This window comes from Lactuca virosa, chromosome 1, assembly GCF_052849685.1.
Source record: "Lactuca virosa cultivar CGN04683 chromosome 1, Lactuca_virosa_CGN04683_v6, whole genome shotgun sequence".
Lineage (NCBI taxonomy): Eukaryota > Viridiplantae > Streptophyta > Magnoliopsida > Asterales > Asteraceae > Lactuca > Lactuca virosa.
The window spans coordinates 249217747-249237813 of record NC_136426.1 but is presented as its reverse complement, the minus strand read 5'-3'; the positions used below and the strand labels follow the sequence as shown (position 1 = coordinate 249237813).

The following is a 20067-nucleotide window of genomic DNA, read 5'->3' as shown; positions in this document are numbered from 1 at the left end:
TTACATATGACTAAATAAAATACTCACCAAAAGGGCAAAGGGTGTCGGTGGCTCAATGCAATTTCTCTCTTTCTTTTTTGCTTATGAAATAGAGATCGTAAAACATTAACTTTGGTTTTATCTCAAAGGGGATATTGTACTATAATAATTATTTAGAAATCTTTTGAAATATTGTTGATAATTATCTATGTAAAGTATTATTATAAGTAATAAAAATAAAATGTTATTTAGAAAAATACAAATAAGTCAATAAAATATAATTTTTTTTGTCATTTTCCATATATAAGCTGAATTTGTAAAACATTAAAAAAATCAATTATATCAATTTATTATGTTTTGGTATCGCATAAACTAATGTAAACACTTTTTATTACACTTAAAAAAAAACTCATATAATGTTTTAAATAAGCGAATCCAAAACACCCCTTAAAACAATATGTTAGAGAGATCAATATGTAAAAATAGATAAGATTTGTTAATTATAGTATATATATTATTAGATCCTAGAATTAAGGCCCAAGGTAGAATAGGTCGGTATCAATTTCCCTGTATAAAATCATGTATTGTGTTTGTGAAGAATTACAGAAAATCGGAAGATCCTTCCTCCATATTCACTATGTTATCAATCTTTATGGTATCAGAGCATTCCAAAGATTGCTGAACTTGATCTGAATCCCTCGAATCGAAGATCTACGAATGGGCGACAAAGAAAACTCTTCCAACTCAAACCCGGTGATCGTCCAGAATGTCCAGGACGCACCATTCCCTACCAGAATTACCCTCGACGATACAAACTACCCGCTGTGGTCTCAGTTAATGGAGATGCGCATCGGGGCACGTAACAAGTTCGGTTTTATCACCGGAAAAACACCGAAGCCCACCAACGACGATGAGAAACAACTCGAATCTTGGGTGATCGACAAAAATCATGTCAAGAGCTGGCTAATTGATTCCATGAACCCGTCCCTGATCCGCCGCTTTATCCAACTTCAGACGGCGGCGAAAATCTGGGATGCTGTCGGGAAAACATTCTACGACGGAAGTGATGAAACTCAGTTATTCGAATTGAACCACCGGTCTTTCAACACCCGACAAAATGGGCGTGCTCTACCGACATACTGCAATGAATTAGCGAGCATCTTCCAAGAAATTGATACTCGAATTACTACACAAGAGGAGACTGTCGATGGCATTGTGTCCGAAAATAGTGACAATGACTCGTCTCCGTGTACACATTTTTTTGGCTGGGTTGGACTCCGAGTTTAACCTAGCTAGAAGTGAAATCCTAAGGAAAGACCCACCCTATGAGTTTGGAGTCTAGCTATGCTTACATTCGAAGAGACTCCAGCCAAAGACAAACCATGGAAGAACCAAAAGTTGAACCTGATAGGTTGGTACATATGGTCTCACGCAATGGCCCTCAAAAGGGAAAGAACTCGAATGGGAAGAAAAACTCGTTCACATGTACTCACTGCGGAGAAGAAGGCCACTCAAAGCAAAGATGTTACGAGATCATAGGCTATCCAGAGTGGTGGGACTACACGAAGAAACCTAGAAAGAAGCTAAGTCAAGCTACAACTGTAACCTCTGCTCAAGAAACTCCGATGGCTGCACACACCAGTACGACTACTGACTCCGGTATGTCTTGTCAAAACCAAACAAAAGTTAGTAATTGGATAATTGACACAGGTGCTACAGACCACATGATAAATGATAAAAACCTTTTGACAACTTTACATGCACCTAAATAAAGTATAATACATATTGCGAGTAGGGTACTTGAAAAAGTGACATGTGAAGGGGCAGTACAGATGTCGAGTTCTATAAATCTGGACTCAGTTCTTGTAGTTCCATCTTTGTATTCCAACCTACTCTCAGTTAGCCATATCACAGAAGCATTGAATTGTTATGTAACTTTCTGGCCAAATGATTGTGTGTTTCAGGACATAGAGACGCACAAGATTCTTTGCTATGGTACTAGGAGGGGGCGGTTGTATTATCTTGAAGAGAATCATAAGAGTCAGGCATTTCATACCGGAATAAAGAAGGTGAATAAGTCTATGGCAATGTTATGGCACTGTCGTCTAGGACATTTATCTTTTAGTTATTTGAAAAAGTTGAAATCGAATTTATTTTTGAATCTTCATGAAAGTGCGTGGTATTTGTGAATTGGCAAAGAATACAAGAATTTCGTATACTCCTAGTGATAATAAAGTCTCTATTCCTTTTTTAAAAATACATTCAGATGTATGGGGGCCTGCCCCAATCTCCACTCCTAGTTGAGCTCGTTATTTTGTGACTTTTGTTGATGAGTGTACTAGGATGATTTGGATTTCTTTGCTGAAAAATAAAGGGGATGTATTGTTTGCATTCAAAGAACTACATCACCTGATCAAGACTGAATATAGGATAGATATCCAAATATTACACTCTGATAATGGAGGTGAGTACATAAATCATGCCATGACGTGTTTTTGCCAAGAAAACTCTATCCGACATCAAACTTATTGTGCCGGAATCCCCCCCCCCCCCCAACAAAATGGACTGGCTGAACGAAGAAATAGAAAAATTCTTGAAATTGTATGTGCCTCTTTGTTCGACATGAACGTACCGCGAAATTTATGGGGTGAGGCAGTTCGATCCGCAACATATCTCATGAATAGAATGCCTTCTTGTGTTATTGGTTTTTCCACGCCTCTGGAAAAACTTCAAGAGCTTGTACAACAACCTATTAATCTTGGACTTGAGCCACGAATATTTGGGTGTATAACATATGTTCATCAAAATATAGGAAAACTTGAACCAATGGCTGTTAGATGCGTGTTCATAGGATACACTACTCATAAAAAGGGTTATCGGTGCTACAATCCAATCGAAAATAAGATATATGTATCCCGTGATGTGTCGTTTAATGAAACCTTGCAGTTCTTTAAAGATGAGATTTCACTTCTGAGGGATAGAAACGAAGAAGTGAACTCTTTTAACACTGAAGTGGGTGAAATTAATAGTCGTGATCAAAATACCGATCATCAAGCAGAACTGGATCCTGAAGTAGAGCTCGAACTGGAACCTGATGACGATGATACTATTCATGGGCTGGATCGAACTAACAACCTAACTAATAATGAAAGTCTTATGTCTGATGTTTAGCAGGAAAACGAATCACAAGCCCAAGAACATGCATCCCAAGATCAGGAAAACGAATCACAAGCCCAAGAACATGCAGCCTAAGATCAGGTACCCGTTGGCGGTAACGTTGAATCACATTTTCCCGTAAGAAGTACTCGAGGAATTCCAAAGATGCAATACCAAGCTGACTTGAAGGCAAAAGCTAAGTACCCTATTGGTAATTATGTCTCGCAACATCGCTTAGCTAGCTCCAACATGGCGATAATTAATGAGTTGTCCACTGTTTTGATACCACGAGACGTGTATGACGCTATGAAAGATGAAAGATGGAAGAAGGAAATCATGGAAGAGATAGACGCCCTAATTAAAAATCATACATGGGAGCTTGTAACGCTACCTGATGGAAAGAAAGTAATGGGGTGCAGATGGATATTTACTGTGAAGTTAGATTCAAGTGGAAATATCGACCGGTTCAAGGCAAGACTCGTGGCAAAAGGGTACACAAAGAAATACGGAATTGACTACGGAGATACCTTTGCCCCGGTGGCAAAGATGAATACAATAAGAGAGCTATTTTCCATAGCAGCTAACGAAATCTGGCCCTTGAGACAATTGGATGCAAAAAACGCGTTTCTAAATGGGTATCTAGAAGAAGAAGTCTACATGGAGGCTCCACCAGGTATGAATTTTAATGGGAAAGTTTGTAAGCTAAAAAAGGCGTTGTATGGGCTAAAGAAATCACCTCGAGCTTGGTTTGGTAGGTTCTCGGCGTTCATGAAGAAGATTGGACACAAACACAGTGATGCAGACCATACCTTGTTTGTTAAAAACAAAAAACAAGAAAATTACAACACTTGTAGTATACATAGATGATATGGTGGTAACAGGTAATGATGATGAAGAAATAGCTAAACTTCAAGTAAGGCTTGCTACTGAATTTGAATTATAGGACTTGGGTGAGCTTAAGTATTTCTTGGGTATTGAAGTATCAAGGTCAAAAACTGGGATCAATATGTGCCAGCAGAAATATATACTAGACCTGTTAGCAGAAACTGGGATGCTTGATTGTAAGCCCATTGACACACCGATTGAAACAAATCATCGACTGGCCATATTACCGGATCAAGTCCCAACTAATAAAGAGAGATACCAAAAGCTTGTTGGGAAACTTATTTACTTGTCACACACGAGGCCCGACATTGCATATGCTGTGAGTGTTGTCAGCAGATTCATGCATGCTCCTAGTGAAGAACATATGAAGGCAGTATATCGAATTGTTAGATATCTTAAAGCTACTCCTGGGAAAGGGTTGTTTTTTTGGGAAGAATCAAGACCTTAGTTTGAAGGGATACACTGATGCAGATTGGGCAGGTGACTGAACAGATGGTAAATCTACTTCAGGGTATTTCACTTTTGTTGGAGGTAATTTGGTTACTTCGAGAAGTAAGAAACAAAAGGTGGTCTCAAGATCAAGTGCAGAAGCTGAGTATAGAGGAATGGTGAATGGTGTATACGAACTACTATGGATAAAGCGAATTCTTCGAGGCATTGGTGTATCTCTAATGAGCCCTATTAAACTTTACTGTGATAACGAATCAGTTGTGAAGATAACCAATAATCTTGTTCAACATAACAGGACTAAGCATGTTGAGATTGATAGGCATTTCTTGAAGGATCACCTGGAGCGAAAAACGATAGAATTACCACATGTAAGCTCAGAAGATCAACTGGCGGATATGTTAACGAAAGCAGTGTGTGGGAGAGTGTTCGAGTGCTCTCTTGACAAGATGGGAATGTTGGATATACATTCTCCACCTTGAGGGGGAGTGTTAGCGAGATCAATATGTAAAAATAGATAAGATTTGTTAATTATAGTATAGATATTATTAGATCCTAGAATTAAGGCTCAAGGTAGAATAGGTCGGTATATATTTCCTTGTATAAAATCATGTATTGTGTTTGTGAAGAATATACAGAAAATTGGAAGATGCTTCCTCCATATTCACTCTGATATCAATCTTTACAATAACTTTCTTATTATTTGATGACATTATCATGTACTTATTATATATGAATACACAAAAGTTGTCTCTGATCTATACATAGAAGAGAGACTAGTTGGTTAAGACAACCAACATAGTTAACTTCATGATGTGGCAAAATTACCACTACCGAGTAACAGTACATCTTATAACATGGTTTTTAATTACATGAAACAAAAGAACCAATGATGTAGTTATATAACCTTTTCATTTAAATCTTCAAGTTTCATAAACTCTAAGTATGACTTACCATCAAGCTTTCGATCAAAAAATCCCTTGTAATATTCCTCAAGGGTGAGTCGCTGGAACTTTGCTACATTATGTTGTGCAATGAGGCTTTGTGCAGGGCCTAATTCCGTACCCATATTGGAACTGTAGAATGTGGCCACCGATAACCTCTCCTTGTTTGAGTGCACTGTTGCACAATGCTCTATGCTCTTATACACACCATTACTTACAATCTGCAAACACATACAATTAAGGAACAGTTCAATTTTGTTCATTTTTATGTTTTTTGCTATTTTTAGGTACATAACCAAAAACAATAATCAAACACATGGAATTGATGATTATATCATCATACTTTCATTTCATCATATTGCAACATTTTATTTTCAAAAATCTACCTACTTAATGCAAACTCATCAAAATACAAAACAATTTTCAGTGCTAAAATTGCGTTGATTTTTTAAAGTGTAATATCGTAACAAGGGAAAAAGCGGAAGTACATTGTTATAATTTGATAGATATTTTATCATACAATGTAGTAATAAGAAAAAAAAAATGAAAGTACGTTGTTTTAATATAAGAAAATAAAAGTAGGATGCCATATATAATACTACAATAACTTCAAGCATGCATGATGATATTAGTTGCATTTAGCCCATAACCAATCAAGTAAGAAATTGTAAAAACGACGTCACAATTGATATGGTTTCGTTTGGTTTTTATTTTGTTTTAAAACAAAAAAAGCTAAACTGTAAATTTTGAGGTTTTACTCTTTTAAAACAAAATTCCAAAATTGTTGGTTCTTGAAACCAACTCACTTTAATTTCGGTTTCTTAAAAATACAAAAACTATTAATATAATTCATATGAATGAAACTTTGGATCATTTTATTACCTCCATTATGTCCCCAATGTTGACTACCAAAGCATTTGGCAAAGGTTTAACGGATACCCAATTTCCATCTTTTCGAACTTGGAGGCCATCGGTTTCATTTAATTGATAGAGGATTGTTAACCCAGTGGCATCGGAATGCGGGGAGATCCCTAACGCCGACTCTGGTTCTGGACATGGGGGATAGTAATTCATCCTCATCAACTGAACACCATCCTCAAACAACTCGGTGATTTCATCTTGGTCCATCCCTAGGGCCTTAGCCATTTCACCTAAGATGGCTTTTGCTAACTTTTTCATATCTGTAGAGTATGCTTCCAACTTCTCCCTGGATAAATGACAATTAAAGAATATTAAATCGACATAAGTAGTCATTGTATGTCATGTCGCTGTAGATGCCATTCCTTGCAGTGATAGCACCAAATTTGGTGTTATACTATTTTTTTACATCATTTTGATGCAACAAATGTTGTTGGGTTGGATGGGAGATGAATCGCTTTTTTTTTTAATCAAACAATGTATTTTTGAAAATCTTTATAAATTGGAAAAACTCAAAAAAGCAATATACTTTAACATATTATTTTTTTGGTGTTACAAAATTGTGTAAAAATAGTGCCAGAGATGATTTGGTGTGAGTTGGAGATGCCTCTGTATCATAATCACTTTCAAAACATATATATACAATCCATAAAACACAATGGAAACTTGCACGCTAAAAGCTTTCATATCGAGATGGAAGAAAAAACCTCAGAGTGGCAGGTAACTTCTGAAATAATTTGGAATTTCTGATATTATGTGGAAGGGTATTTACGTAAAACATGTCACACCAATCAAGCTTCTGTTCCTCGGATACAACAAAAAGCTGACCGAAACCTTCTTGGCTGTCTTCTTTCTGCCAAAGCTTTTGTTTCTCCTCCATCGGAAGCTTAAAGAAGCTCAAGACTTCCCTCTTGAAATCCTCTAATAAGGATTCACTTATTTCATGGTTGATAACCTGTTTTAATCAAGTATACCAAATTTGTTACAAAAATCATTGCAGATCGCTTTGGATTTTATCAAGATTTTGCAAACCTAACCACAAACACCATTTAATAAGGATATAAAACAGAGACACGTAGAGTTGGTGAACGATTACCTGGAAGAAACCCCATTCTTTAGCAGCTGTATGAAGCTTACTGAGCTCAGAAGAATACGTCGAAGATCCATAATCGTTTGCAAATAAGGGGTGAAGATCAATGACAGGTACAGAGAGATTGGAGGTGTCATCGGATGAAGTGAGTAAGGGTTTCTGATTATGATCATGGCGCACATACCGAGGTGGGATCTTTGTGATGGATTTCTTAGCAAGTTCTTGAACACTTGGTACTATCAGTGATCTCCCGAAACTGATACCTACATCCATGTTGTTTTCCATAGACATTATTAAAAGTCTACAAAAATACTACGCCTATATATATAATCGACGGAAAGCTGATATACTATTCTAAACTACTGTACCTATTTATTTTGAGTAAATTACAGAAATGGTCCCTTATGGTAGCGACTTTTTTTTTTTTTTTTTTTTTTTTTTTTTTTTTTTTTCTCTAACGATATGCTGTTTGTGGTTGTATTTTGTCATGGTGTCGGTCCTACCTTCATGGTCCGTTTGTTTGCAAACCTTAAATCAGATCATTTGATTCTCACATTTTCTTTAGAACAGCTACACACATTATGATACTCCTAAAACCACATATATCACAAATTTGGACTTACATTAAAACCACATATATCACAAATTGAACTTGAACTATCAATCCCATGAACAAAAACATCTCACTAGACTCTTAGACCAAAGGTCTTTTGGTGCTTCACACATAAGGGCATAACAACCATTTCCTTCACCCCTACTCTAGTGTGAGTATCACATAATCATACTATATAAGTCGCTACCATTTTCCACTCCACATCGTTTCATAGGGCTACCCATAGACCATCACACTAAATTTATTATTATTTTTATTAAATAAAAATAAAAATATAAAGAATATAAATATAAGATTAATTAAAATTCAAAACATTTCATAAATTCAAAAAATAAAAATTATACAACAAAAGTAATAAAAAAATACATATATCAATCACTAACCGCCTTTTTCATAGCTAGTACCACTACCAAGGTCATCGTCTTCCAAATAATCAGTCTTCATGATGGTTTGGGTTGGGCTTTGAGGACCAATTCAAATTGTGTTTCGAGGACCAATATGTTGGAAATAGTGCATTACGGGAGGAGTTTGGAAATGTTGTACTTGGGGATGAAATTGTTGGGGTGAATTGTATAAATTGGTAAAATTCATGTAGGAATAAGATTTTCGTAGTCATAGAAAGGTTGTGATGTGTTGTTTAACGCATAAAGATTATCGATTCTTTGGGTGTTTGAATTTGCAAGGCGGTTACTGTTTGATGGTTGGGGTGTTGAAGTTTGAATCAATCCACCATCAGTATAATGATTTTAGATTATGAAGCTTACATAATAATTACTTCCCAAGCACATTCAACTGTTCATCTTTTATTTCTTCACTCACGAACTTCGGTTACGGCAATTGTAGGCTAACGTTTTCTTACGAATATTATTGTTGTTCAAAGTAGAAGATAACTTTTTTTTTTTTTGAAAAGCAAGACGATTTAAATAGAAACCAAGATAGCAAGAGGCTAGAATTACAAGAAGTTCAAAGATTCTCTATTAAGAAAATTGCATTAAGATTGCAAATTCAACAATTTACCCTTTTACATCTAATTTTGATCCAATTGAAAACCAAGAGTTTTACCTCACTCCCCAGATCATCACTGTTCCTCACGACATTGCTTAATGAGCGTTCATTCATGTATTTCCAAATGACCCACGCCGTGGCCATGAGTAGTACATAAACTGTGTTTTATTTTACCTTTTAAGGGACTATACTATTACTGTCCATTTGAAACAATGTTTCAATAGAGCTTATAGCAATTGGAATTTTGTCATAACCACATGTGAAGTATGGAACAAATATGAATCGCGGTCGAGCACACCATGAACAGGTGTGTCTGATTCATCTCTACTATTACAAAGCGGGCAAAGTGTCGATTGAAGATGAACTCTACGGGTGTTTGGTATAGGGAAATGAGAGGAGGGAAATGGAATTGTTTCTATTTCCCTTGTTTGTTTAAGGTTGAGAAATCCAAAAATGTGAAATAAATGATTTCTCATTCCACCTTTTTCTTTCTCTATCTAAAACGGAGAAATGGAGAGAAAAGAAAAGTATGCCCAAAACCAAGAATCGAAAGAAAAGACGGTGAATTGAAACTATGCGACGTTTACATAGTCAATATATGAATTTTTTCCAACTTAATGCCTTTTCCAAAAATTATCTCTGATTGGTTCCTTTACGCTTTTTGTTCTGGACTTGTTTTCACTATTTATTTGACTTGGGGAATGTTTGAAGCGAAGTTTATAATTTGTATGATTGAAAAACAGAAGGCTTACTGCAACTTGAGTTTTTTAATTACATTGTTTTTCCAATTTATTCTTTAATGCTTGATGGTAATCATATATGTTAAAGGTTAAAGATGAACTTCATCAAAAGCTAAAAACTAACAATACGAGTATTAAAGATTGCATATTTTTTTTATAATTGTATAATCTATCAATATTGGTAAAAAGTAATAAAGAAAAACAATTAAAATATGAATAGTTACAAAATGAATTGATATGTAAATTATAAAAAAATTATAAAAATTAATTGAGAAAATAAAAAATTAGCATATAAAAATAAATAATATGATACATTAATGTGTAAATTATAATGATATTGTTTAAAAAATGTTTTTTCGAAAAAGATAAATATTATGAAAAAAAATCCATTTCTATTTCATCGTTTACTACAACCAAACAAGAGAATTGATTCTCGTATATATTTCTCTAATGAATTCTTTGTTATACCAAACAGTGGAATCAATTCTCTTTTTATAACTTAATTCTCTTTCTCTCCATTTCCATTCTCTGCTTCAATTCTATAGCGGTTGGGTTTTCGGCCGGAAAGGGGATTCGGTCCGAAGGGTTTGCGGTCCGAGGGTTCTCGGCCAAAAAGAGGTTTTCGGTCTGAGGGTTCTCGGTTCCAAGGGAAAAATGTTGATTTTTAAGTGTATTTTATTCCAAATACTTATATATAAAAACATAATTTATATAATTTAAATCATACGTAGCCCTTATGTTCCTAACCAAATCAATAAAATCAATAAAATTTGAGTTTTTATTTAAAGAGATTTGACTTTTATTGACTTGAAAATAACGGGTTGTTACAAACTAGGATCTGAGAATTTTCAAAAATGTTTTTGAAAAAGAATTTTATAATAAAAGGGATGGGTTAGGGACACGGGCTCGGTCTCTTGTCATGTTCTTATTTGATTGTTGGATTGGGATCGGGAAGGTGGACCTTTGACTTAACCTTGGTTTTTACAAGACGATACGGTGTGTACTGTCAGCCAGAGCCCTAATAAGAGATTGATTCCCAAAATACCAATACTTGTTATATGTGTTGAATATGAATTTGTTGATATGTGAATTGTTAGAAAAGCATGTTAGTGGATAGGCTAAAGTTCTTTTAGGAACTGTTGGATAGTAGTGTGACAACCTGAAATTTTTTTGCTTTTTAAAGTACAGTCAGTCAACTCAATTGAGTGTCAGACTCATTGGTAATGAGCTCTAGCCTGGTTAAAGGTCATTTTAAGGAGTTTTAAGCCTAGTACACTTAATGAATAAGTGTTAGAATGTACCTGCTAGAGACACTGTGCAACAAATCAAGCCTTAACCTTACCATAAGGAGTTCACGGCCACAATGCCGATGAGTTTACGGCCGTAAACTCATGTGGCCGTAAACTCAAGAGTATATATATGACCCTTGGTCATTTACAGCCATTTCTCACATTCCAACCTCAAGAACACTCCAATTCTCTCTCAACTATCATCCCGATCTTCACTCGAGATCTTCAAAAACGTAAGTGTTCTTCCCTTGATTTGTTGTTACACTTCATCTCCTAGTCACACTCTTTGATTGGATGCGTGCTTTCCGCCTTACTTCCTGTTCCTTGTTTGGTTGTGGGCTTAGGGCAGATTCACCCAATTAACTCTCTATCCGATATTAGATTATATATAGCCAGTATAAACCTAGTGATTATAGAAGTAATCACTGTGGTCACCATTTTATTATAAGAAATAAGGGTTTTCTTAAAGAATATTTTCATTAAATATAAAGGAACCATCAAAATTAACTCCATGAGTAACAAGTGAACACGCCAGAGTTATATACAACAATGATCTAACAAACAATGGGATGTGTGCTATCCGCCTTACTTCTTGTTCCTTGTTTTGTTATGAGTGAGGGCAGATGCGCACAGTCGATTGTTTGTTTACTCTGAGTTTTATATCACTTGTATCCATTTAGTACTCATAGAAAGGATTGTAGTATCATTTTTACGTATCTTTCATCAAAGTAGGAAATATAGGATTTTCTAAGAGGAACAGGCAAACTTCTCTAAACCTAACTTACAACTTACTACATTTTTCAACTACATTTTCAACAGCAATTTACTACAACATTTTACAACTTGCTTACATCACTAATATCTTATGAACTCACCAGCTTAATTTCTGATCAACTCTTTCAAATAACTTGTATTCTCAGGAGCCTAGTAGACAGGTACTCGTGCTGGGATTCAGAAGATGGAGCAGTATAGCTTCAAGTCTTGTTTGTTATTTGCTTATATATTCTATGTTTTGTGAACACACACTTTGTAAACACTTTCTTTCTAATTAAATGGTTGTTCATTACTTTGCTTACTATGATGCATGTCTTGTGATACTAAACATGACGTCCTCCACCCCAGAACGTTTCCGCCGTTCCGGTTTTGGGGTGTGACAGATTGGTATCAGAGCATTGTTTATAGTGAACTAAGTATATCAACCAATAAAAGATATACAACTATAAATACAATGGGGCTTAAGTGCTCTGATAATGGTATATTTTAAGAGTATAACAGTAAGTTATAAAAATATACCTACTTGCTTATACATGTATACATACTAGACCAAGTATCACAAGAAGAACAGAACTAAAAGTATTTAAAGGTTGAACATTGTCGTCAAACCTGAACAGTTATGTAATCATAGCTTGGATCAATATAGCCTGATCAACTATATTCATTCGAGATGTGACCGACATGTGTTTGGGAGTGATGTGGTGTTGCAACAGTCTTAAAACTTACCGAATACTAAGTCAAGAGAATACTAGAACAAGTACATTTGAGTTAGAATACTATAGGAGTATTCTATGATACTATAACGCGATAACAAGTTCAAAACATACCAAGTTCATTACATTAGAATACTATGGGAGTATTCTGTGACACTATGGCACGATAACAAGTTTGAAACATACTAAGCACCTTACATTAAAATACTATAGGAGTATTTTAGGCACTATACAAATAACTTATGTGATAACTTAAAAGACCCTTACGGATAGGTCTATAATCTTGCAATGTATACTTCCAAGGTTATATATAATTGAGATTTTATAGACTTAGAATTTGTGATCTACGCTTCACTACCTGTTCCTTGTTTGGTTGTGGTTTTGGAGTAGGATCACTTATTCGAAGGTCTATTTAATCCTGAATTATATACAACTTGTATACATTGTGCAATTATAGGAGGACTCTGTAAGGATCACCCCATAAGGTTACCCTTAATCTCATAGATTCTTAAGTCAATTCCATTCTCGCACGACAAACCCAGGTAGATGTCATCGCTTCCTCATAGTAGACAACAGAAGAGTCAGGAGGAAACAAGAGCAAGTTCAAGAGAAGTTTTCAAAGAGGGATCAACCGAAGTAACCAAAACGTCTTACACGCCACACTAATAAATAATAATCTTGTTAACTTAATGAGCGAGTGGAGACACTACTCACATTATATGTTAGGATTATTTTCTTACATGCAGCTGGTAACAGTTATTCAGGTAACATATATTCATTCGAGGATGGCCATTTCAAATTCATAAAGTTTATTTGGTATAGACTCATTTATGAATTAATTCTAGAACCCTGTGGAAGTCAGGACCCGATACACTCAGAACTAGAATAACCTTGTCTTTTCAGCTTTCGGCTTGTGTCCATTGCTTTAGACTTATTCCATCTCATCTTTGTATTCTTTTAGCAAAGATGCCTCCTCGCAGATCGAATAGACGCACTACTCCGATAACTCCAACTCAACCGCCACTACCCCCGCCACAGTTCGACTTAGCTGCTTTTCAGGCAGTGGTAACAGCAGCAACGACAGCCGCCCTAACCCAAATTTGCGCAAGTGGTATCAGTGGATCTGGTAGCGGTGCTCGCCTAACCAATCACGAAGATACCCACGAACGCCCAAGGGAGTGTTCATATAAAGACTTCATGAAATGCGAGCCAAATTCCTTCGATGGAAATGATGGAGTCATCGCTCTGATGCAATGGTTCGAGATAACAGAGTCGGTCTTCGAGATCTGTTCGTGCCCCGAAGGGAGCAAAGTGAAATTTACTGCCTACACCTTCTTCTGCAGAGCCTTAACATGGTGAATAGCCATGTTAGGTCACTGACTCTAACAGTGGCAAACTCTATGGGCTGGGAAAACTTGAAGGAAATGATGATGAGAGAGTACTGCCTAAGAGGCGAAGTTCAAAAGCTAGATCAGGAACTATGGGAGCTCAAGATGGTCGGGTCAAACATAGTGGCCTACACTGACAGGTTTAGCGACTTGGCAACACCATGCCCCGGGATGGTTACCCCAGAGAGCAAGAAGATAGAAAGGTACATCAGGGGTCTGACTGCCCTGACCCGAGGGGATGTGTTGTCTTCCAACCCAACCACATTCGATAGTGCCAAACGCCTGGACCAGCGACTCATCGACCATGAAGTCCACCATGGCGTAGAAGTCCCGATTCCCGAGCCATCGAGGGAAGAGGACTATGGGCAGAAGTCGGGGAACAATGAGAAGAAGAAACGAACAACACAGGACACCCCGCAGAAGGAACGAACGAGTACCATGTACGCCGCCACAACACCTGTTACTCCAGCACTTGCCAGTCGATATGCTGGAAACCTTCCGAAGTGTGGGAAGTGCGACTATCACCACACCAGAGTATGCCGGAAAATGCAGTGTCTGAACTGCCACAGAAAAGGACACACAATCCGTTTTTGCAGGGCACCGGCTCAACCGATCTCACAAGTCCCCGGAGTTGAAGAAAACCAAGCCTGCTATGGCTGTGGTGAGACTGGACACTACCAGGAGGACTGTCCGATAACGAAGAACTCAGGCGCGGATGGACGCATTCTGATGATCACCGCAGGAGAATCGACCTCGGATTCGCCATCGAGCAGCGATACGTTTTCGACTTAGTTATTAATTTTAAAAATTAATTTATATTTATATAAGATTAAAAATTGGGGATAACACCTAAAAGTAATTATAATAACTCATTTATTGACATAAGTCACAAAATTCGAGGGAACTAAGAGATCCGTTCTGAGAAGCTATGATGGCTAGTATGTACATTAAGGGTTGTGCATAGCTAAGATTTTGCAGACTTAGAGTGAGTGATTCCGCCTTAATTCCTGTTCCTTGTTTGGTTGTGGATTTGAGGCAGAGTTACTCAGTCGATCGTCCAATTCATCTTAATTATTCATAACTTGTATATTCCTGGCGATCGTAGTGGTACCAAGGGGGATCGTAGTTTAAAGTATCAATACTAGTTAACAAAGCACTTTCGCGGTATGTACGCGCACATCACGGTACGATACGTAGAAGTGGTAACATCAAGAAGAAAACAGAAAGGGAGAACACTACAACGAGCAACATTACTTACTACACACTATACACTAGAAAACATACTACATGCCACACTAGGGTACATTTTAGAACACACTAAGAGTACATTTTCGAACACACTAAGAGTACATTTTCGAACACACTAAGAGTACATTTTCGAGCACGCTAAGAGTACGTTTTCAAACACACTAAGAGTACATTTTCGTACACGCTAGGAGTACATCGTCGAGCACACTAAGGATACATCATCATGTAATATACGTTCCTTTCAAATTGGCCAAAACTTTGTTTAGTAAAGAGTCCGTTACTATCTTTCGTCTTGAATTGGCGTGGTCCTCACGATACTAAGTTCATATGTTTCTATCGCATCGATCGTCAAGTTCTCGAAACCTTCGTCATTCGTATCGACTGTCCGACCAAAACCTCAGTTTTATCTTTCATATTCTAAACCCTGAAGTACTCGTGCGAAGAGTACTTTATCCTCCGAAGCCTTATCGTCAGATGTCCACAGACCGTCATGAAATACCACTCGTCCAGCTGACCAAGTTCGAGCACAGAGGCTATGGACAAATACGTCTCACCTATCACTATTCAGTGTATACGCGAGGGTGGTATATGATTATGATTACGCAGATTCAGTATGTGTGTTTCCGCCCTATCTCTTGTTCCTTGTTTGGTTGTGGACCTGGGGCAGAGTCGCACATCCGACCGTCTTACTAATCCTAATTATATACGACTTGTATACACGAGATAATGATAGATGGATCAGGTACAAGTCCTATCGTGAACACCAGGGCAAAGTTGCCAGGTCTACGAGTGAGTATTATGTTGGGTTATGAGCATTCTAACACTCCTAAGTGTACATACAACCCTAAATACCTTGGTTCTATGTTTTCTCTATTATACATACAATTATGAACATCCAAGGTATTATCCTAATCTAGCATACAAAATAATAAATATAACAAGATAGAATACATACCTCTTTGATGTAGAATGTCTTCATGAAGCTTGAGTGCCTAGTGCCCCAAGTGTGACACCTCAAATGGTTCACACAACACCAAATACACTTGGAATAACTTGAGAGAAACTTGAACACTCCTTGAAATCGTCTAGCCCTCACACTCACACATTAGTGCACGATTTCTTGAGCCATGGGATTCTTTTATATGGTGGCTATTAGGGTTACACCATGTAACTCATAACTTTACCCATTCCTTATGCTCCATGGATTTTAACCTCCATGGAGTATCCATGGGTCACCCCATGGACTTAGTCCAACATAAGGAATCTTGGATCACAAGCCCACATATATAAGAATGAATGATTTACACAATCAACCCATATATTTAATTAGTCTCCTTTTGATCACTTAATTAATTCCAAATTAATTCTTGATCAATACTAATTAAATAACCTTATTAATATATTAGAACTTATAATATATTAACCAACCTTAAGTGTTATTTCTCTCATTATAGTCTATCCAAATGCATGATGCCATGCAACCCAAATGGACCATGCCGGGTCGGGTCAAGTCTTACCAATTATAGTTATGGACTTAGACATTAATCCAACAGTCTCCCACTTGGATAAGTCTAAAACTATTATTGCGTATGACTTCAGGAACCAATCAGCAATCGTAGCTCTCAAAAGCTTCTGTCGAACTCTGACCTTGTCGATGAACTCTGACCTTTGTCAATGACTTGTCCATTAGATAAGGGATCATATATTCCTCCATTCTAGATATCATATGGACTGAGACATGGATTATCAATCATTCTCTCTGTCCATTTGTTGTTTCCCGATTTCCGATTCATGATGACTGACTGATTGAACAAATCAAATCAGTCCTGGCTTGGCCAAGCACTCACATGTATCATCTTTAAATCATCGAGGGGCCCACAAATATCGCTTTTATCCCGAAGGTAAAAGGAATGGATAAACTTCGACTCATATGGCTTGTTCTACTACTTGTTGAATCATACACAAAGGCACGTTTTATAACATCGAGTTACCAATGCGTTTTCGTGCAATCAATGTATAACCAACTCATAGTAACAACTCATATCTCTAGGTTTGAAGAATATAAGATATTATCGTCTCATGATCACTCGTGATAAAATCCATGAAGTGATTCAAATGAGCGCGGGTTGAATCCAATACTCAGAACTTATGAGCACTCATGAGTGTTGTAGCACCACTTTGTCCATCAACTTGGACCTCTACAAACCAACCCATGACAGTCTTGATTCATATCTACTTCCAACATATGACCGACTGTGGATGGTTTGAATAACTTAATCATTAAGGAAGAGCAACTTAGTTATTCTAGAAGTCAAAACATGCAAAGTGAAACACAAGAATAAATGAATCAAATATGGTATCAAACCCTATGGATATAAATAAACACTTTTATTTATCACCATACTGATTACTCATTATTCATTGTTTCGATTTTATCAACTTTATACTTGAATTTAAAACAATAGTTGTCCCATGCTCCAAGCATGTACACTATGTTTTCTAAACACTAGTCATGCCATACACCAAGTATGCATACTATGTTTGTCTATGATCTTTACTTTGTAAAATAGATCAATTGAACATCACTCCAATGATCCTCTTTTCACAGTCCCAAATCCTTACTGCAAATGCAAGAATTCCAAATTCATGCCATTCACTGAAATCTGTTAGATTCTAAACTTATATGCATTGATCCTCTTAATGATTATGAACGAAGTCAGAAAGACTTGACAACAATCATTACAGAGCATTCCAAAGGAGATCAGCTCCTTGGAAATATCCTTCTTTCATTAAGTTTCCTAATCTTACACAGATTGAATAATTTCTAACTTTGAAACATTTCCATATTCCATTTTGACTATCACTTCTGAACAAGAGTTGCCTCCTTACAGATTATGTCAATATGGTCATTCCAGAATTAACATTATACTTCCAACTGTCCTTAAGCAACCAATCTTTGGTAAACCTTAGATTGTCCTCGACAATTGCTTAATCATTTTAGTCATATCTAATTCTAGACCTTTTCCCTTCATAATGCCCCAGGCATTTGGAAAATTTTAGAAAGGATGAATATAGCACATGTAATCGATCCTATATCCGAAGCATATGGGACACGATTCATGATGTCTCACATAAAGACTAAACCAGTCTTTTGCTATAATATTTCCATTTCAATTTGCCAAGTTCTCAAAATTCAGATTATGAAAAGGGATGTCGTAATCATAATCGAATTTTAGAACGCAAATAATGGACCCATATATAGAATTTCCTTATGTTGAGCCATTCCAACATGAAATTCATATATATATCCTTGATTAAATACGATTAAAATCTCAATCTAAGCTTTTAGAATTGAAATGAAGTATAATTTCCTCTCCCTTAATTATAGCAAAACAACTTTTTCAACCCCTGCAACCTCACGAATTGAAACTTTTGTTTTCTATAATTAACATTGCTAACTTGCAACCTTTGTCATAATTATCATGCTCCCACTAACATGATGATTATTAGCATAACACTTATGCTCCCACTAGCTTTGACATGTACTCAGAAATCAGCTGACTTTCTTACCAAAGTTCAGATTTCTGATACTAGATTGTTTTGATAAAACTTTATCAAAATCATACACCTCTCTTAGATAGCTCACATGTGTGTCTAAACAATTTTAGAACTATGAAAAGGGATGTCGTAATCATAGTCTCAATTGTTTAGACCTTTGCCACTTCTCACAAGTCCATGTTAGTGTGCCGGTAAACCACACACGCTCCACTAACGACTTTGAGAATGCAAATATCACAATTGCTATCTAGCTAAAATCTACTTAGTGAAAGTGTTTCCTCACCATCATTTTCATGAATCGGAGAGAAACCTTATGACACTTAGATTTAATAGTGTATGTGTTCTTATCCATCTGAATTTGTCAAAACCATAATCACAAGACAAGGTTAGTGACAAATCCAAACTCATATTGATTAAACTTATGCAATCTTAAATTCTTGCCATTTGGCAGCTCAGGTGCCTGCCATTGCTTCCAAGTAGTTGTGCAACCAATTGAGAACTCTCAGAACTCCTATACAAAGCCAACTTGAATAGGCACAAAAATTTCAACACGATAGGTTATAAACCTCAAGTCGTGTGCTAGTGAAGGACTTTAGGTTTTATTCTTGATTAAGTCTTGAAACTTTCAAGAGCTTTAAGACTCCCACTGTCCTCTTGACATATAAGACTCCCTTGTCAAATATTCAAGAGATAGTGCGGATTATTTATCAAGACTAACACTTTACACAATTGGCCTAAGTTGGTCTCTGTTTTATACAAAACATCACAACTTACCAATTTCAAATGTACAAGAGTAGATAACCTTTTACTCTTACATTTGACTAGTGTTAACAAACCCTCTTTAAGATATGTCACTCAAGTTACAATCTTGGAGTATGACTCTAAGAATTGTTTTGGAACGAAGTATGACTCATATTTTTGATTTAACCATTTCAACAATTCATGACTCCTCTTCTTAGTCATAAGAATGCACTAAGATGACTTTAGAGGACCAATTGTGATATGGTATCTTAATCATTAAGATGATCATAAACATGATACTAAAGTACTCTCCCATCTTTTCAGATTTGAGAAACTTTTATCTTTCTGCCATACTTTGATTCTTCTTATTCGTTCTGTCTCACATTGAAACTTCTCCAATGCTACAGACTTATACTTAAACTTATAAGTATAACCATATTTACTGAACTTAAGTAAATCATGACGAATAGTCTTCTTGATCTTTTGTGGTGGACTTGACCAGTGCACAAGAATGTGTACTCGATCCCTTAGTCCTTTCCTTATTCACATAAGGAATTAGTCTTAATTTTCCAAGCTGAA

At 36.4% G+C, this 20067-nt stretch overlaps 2 protein-coding genes across 2 annotated transcripts; one reads left to right on the top strand and one right to left on the bottom strand.

Annotated features, from left to right (window-relative positions):
* Positions 1–696: 696 nt before the first annotated feature.
* Positions 697–1266, top strand: LOC145128912 (uncharacterized). Its single transcript, XM_079063692.1, has one exon. It carries the CDS (start codon positions 697–699, stop codon positions 1264–1266), a length of 570 nt encoding a protein of 189 aa, XP_078919818.1.
* A 3929-nt stretch (positions 1267–5195) lies between these two features.
* On the bottom strand, positions 5196–7748 carry LOC145109061 (protein SRG1-like). The gene is made up of 4 exons (XM_079046175.1): positions 7426–7748; positions 7037–7284; positions 6294–6618; positions 5196–5632 (listed from the first exon to the last, which is right to left on the bottom strand). The coding sequence occupies exons 1-4, from the start codon at positions 7708–7710 to the stop codon at positions 5366–5368; spliced, it is 1125 nt and encodes a 374-aa protein (XP_078902301.1). The 5' UTR covers positions 7711–7748; the 3' UTR covers positions 5196–5365.
* Between the last annotated feature and the right edge of the window lie 12319 nt (positions 7749–20067).

What these genes read in the sequence shown, in the direction of transcription:
- LOC145109061 (XM_079046175.1), bottom strand. Translation starts at nt 7,710, where the DNA reads ATGTCTATGGAAAACAACATGGATGTAGGTATCAGTTTCGGGAGATCA. An exon ending in AAGAATGGGGTTTCTTCCAG is followed by an intron (nt 7,285 to 7,425) that starts GTAATCGTTCAC and finishes TGATTAAAACAG; the next exon opens with GTTATCAACCATGAAATAAG. An exon ending in ACATTGGGGACATAATGGAG is followed by an intron (nt 5,633 to 6,293) that starts GTAATAAAATGA and finishes ATGTGTTTGCAG; the next exon opens with ATTGTAAGTAATGGTGTGTA.
- LOC145128912 (XM_079063692.1), top strand. Translation starts at nt 697, where the DNA reads ATGGGCGACAAAGAAAACTCTTCCAACTCAAACCCGGTGATCGTCCAG.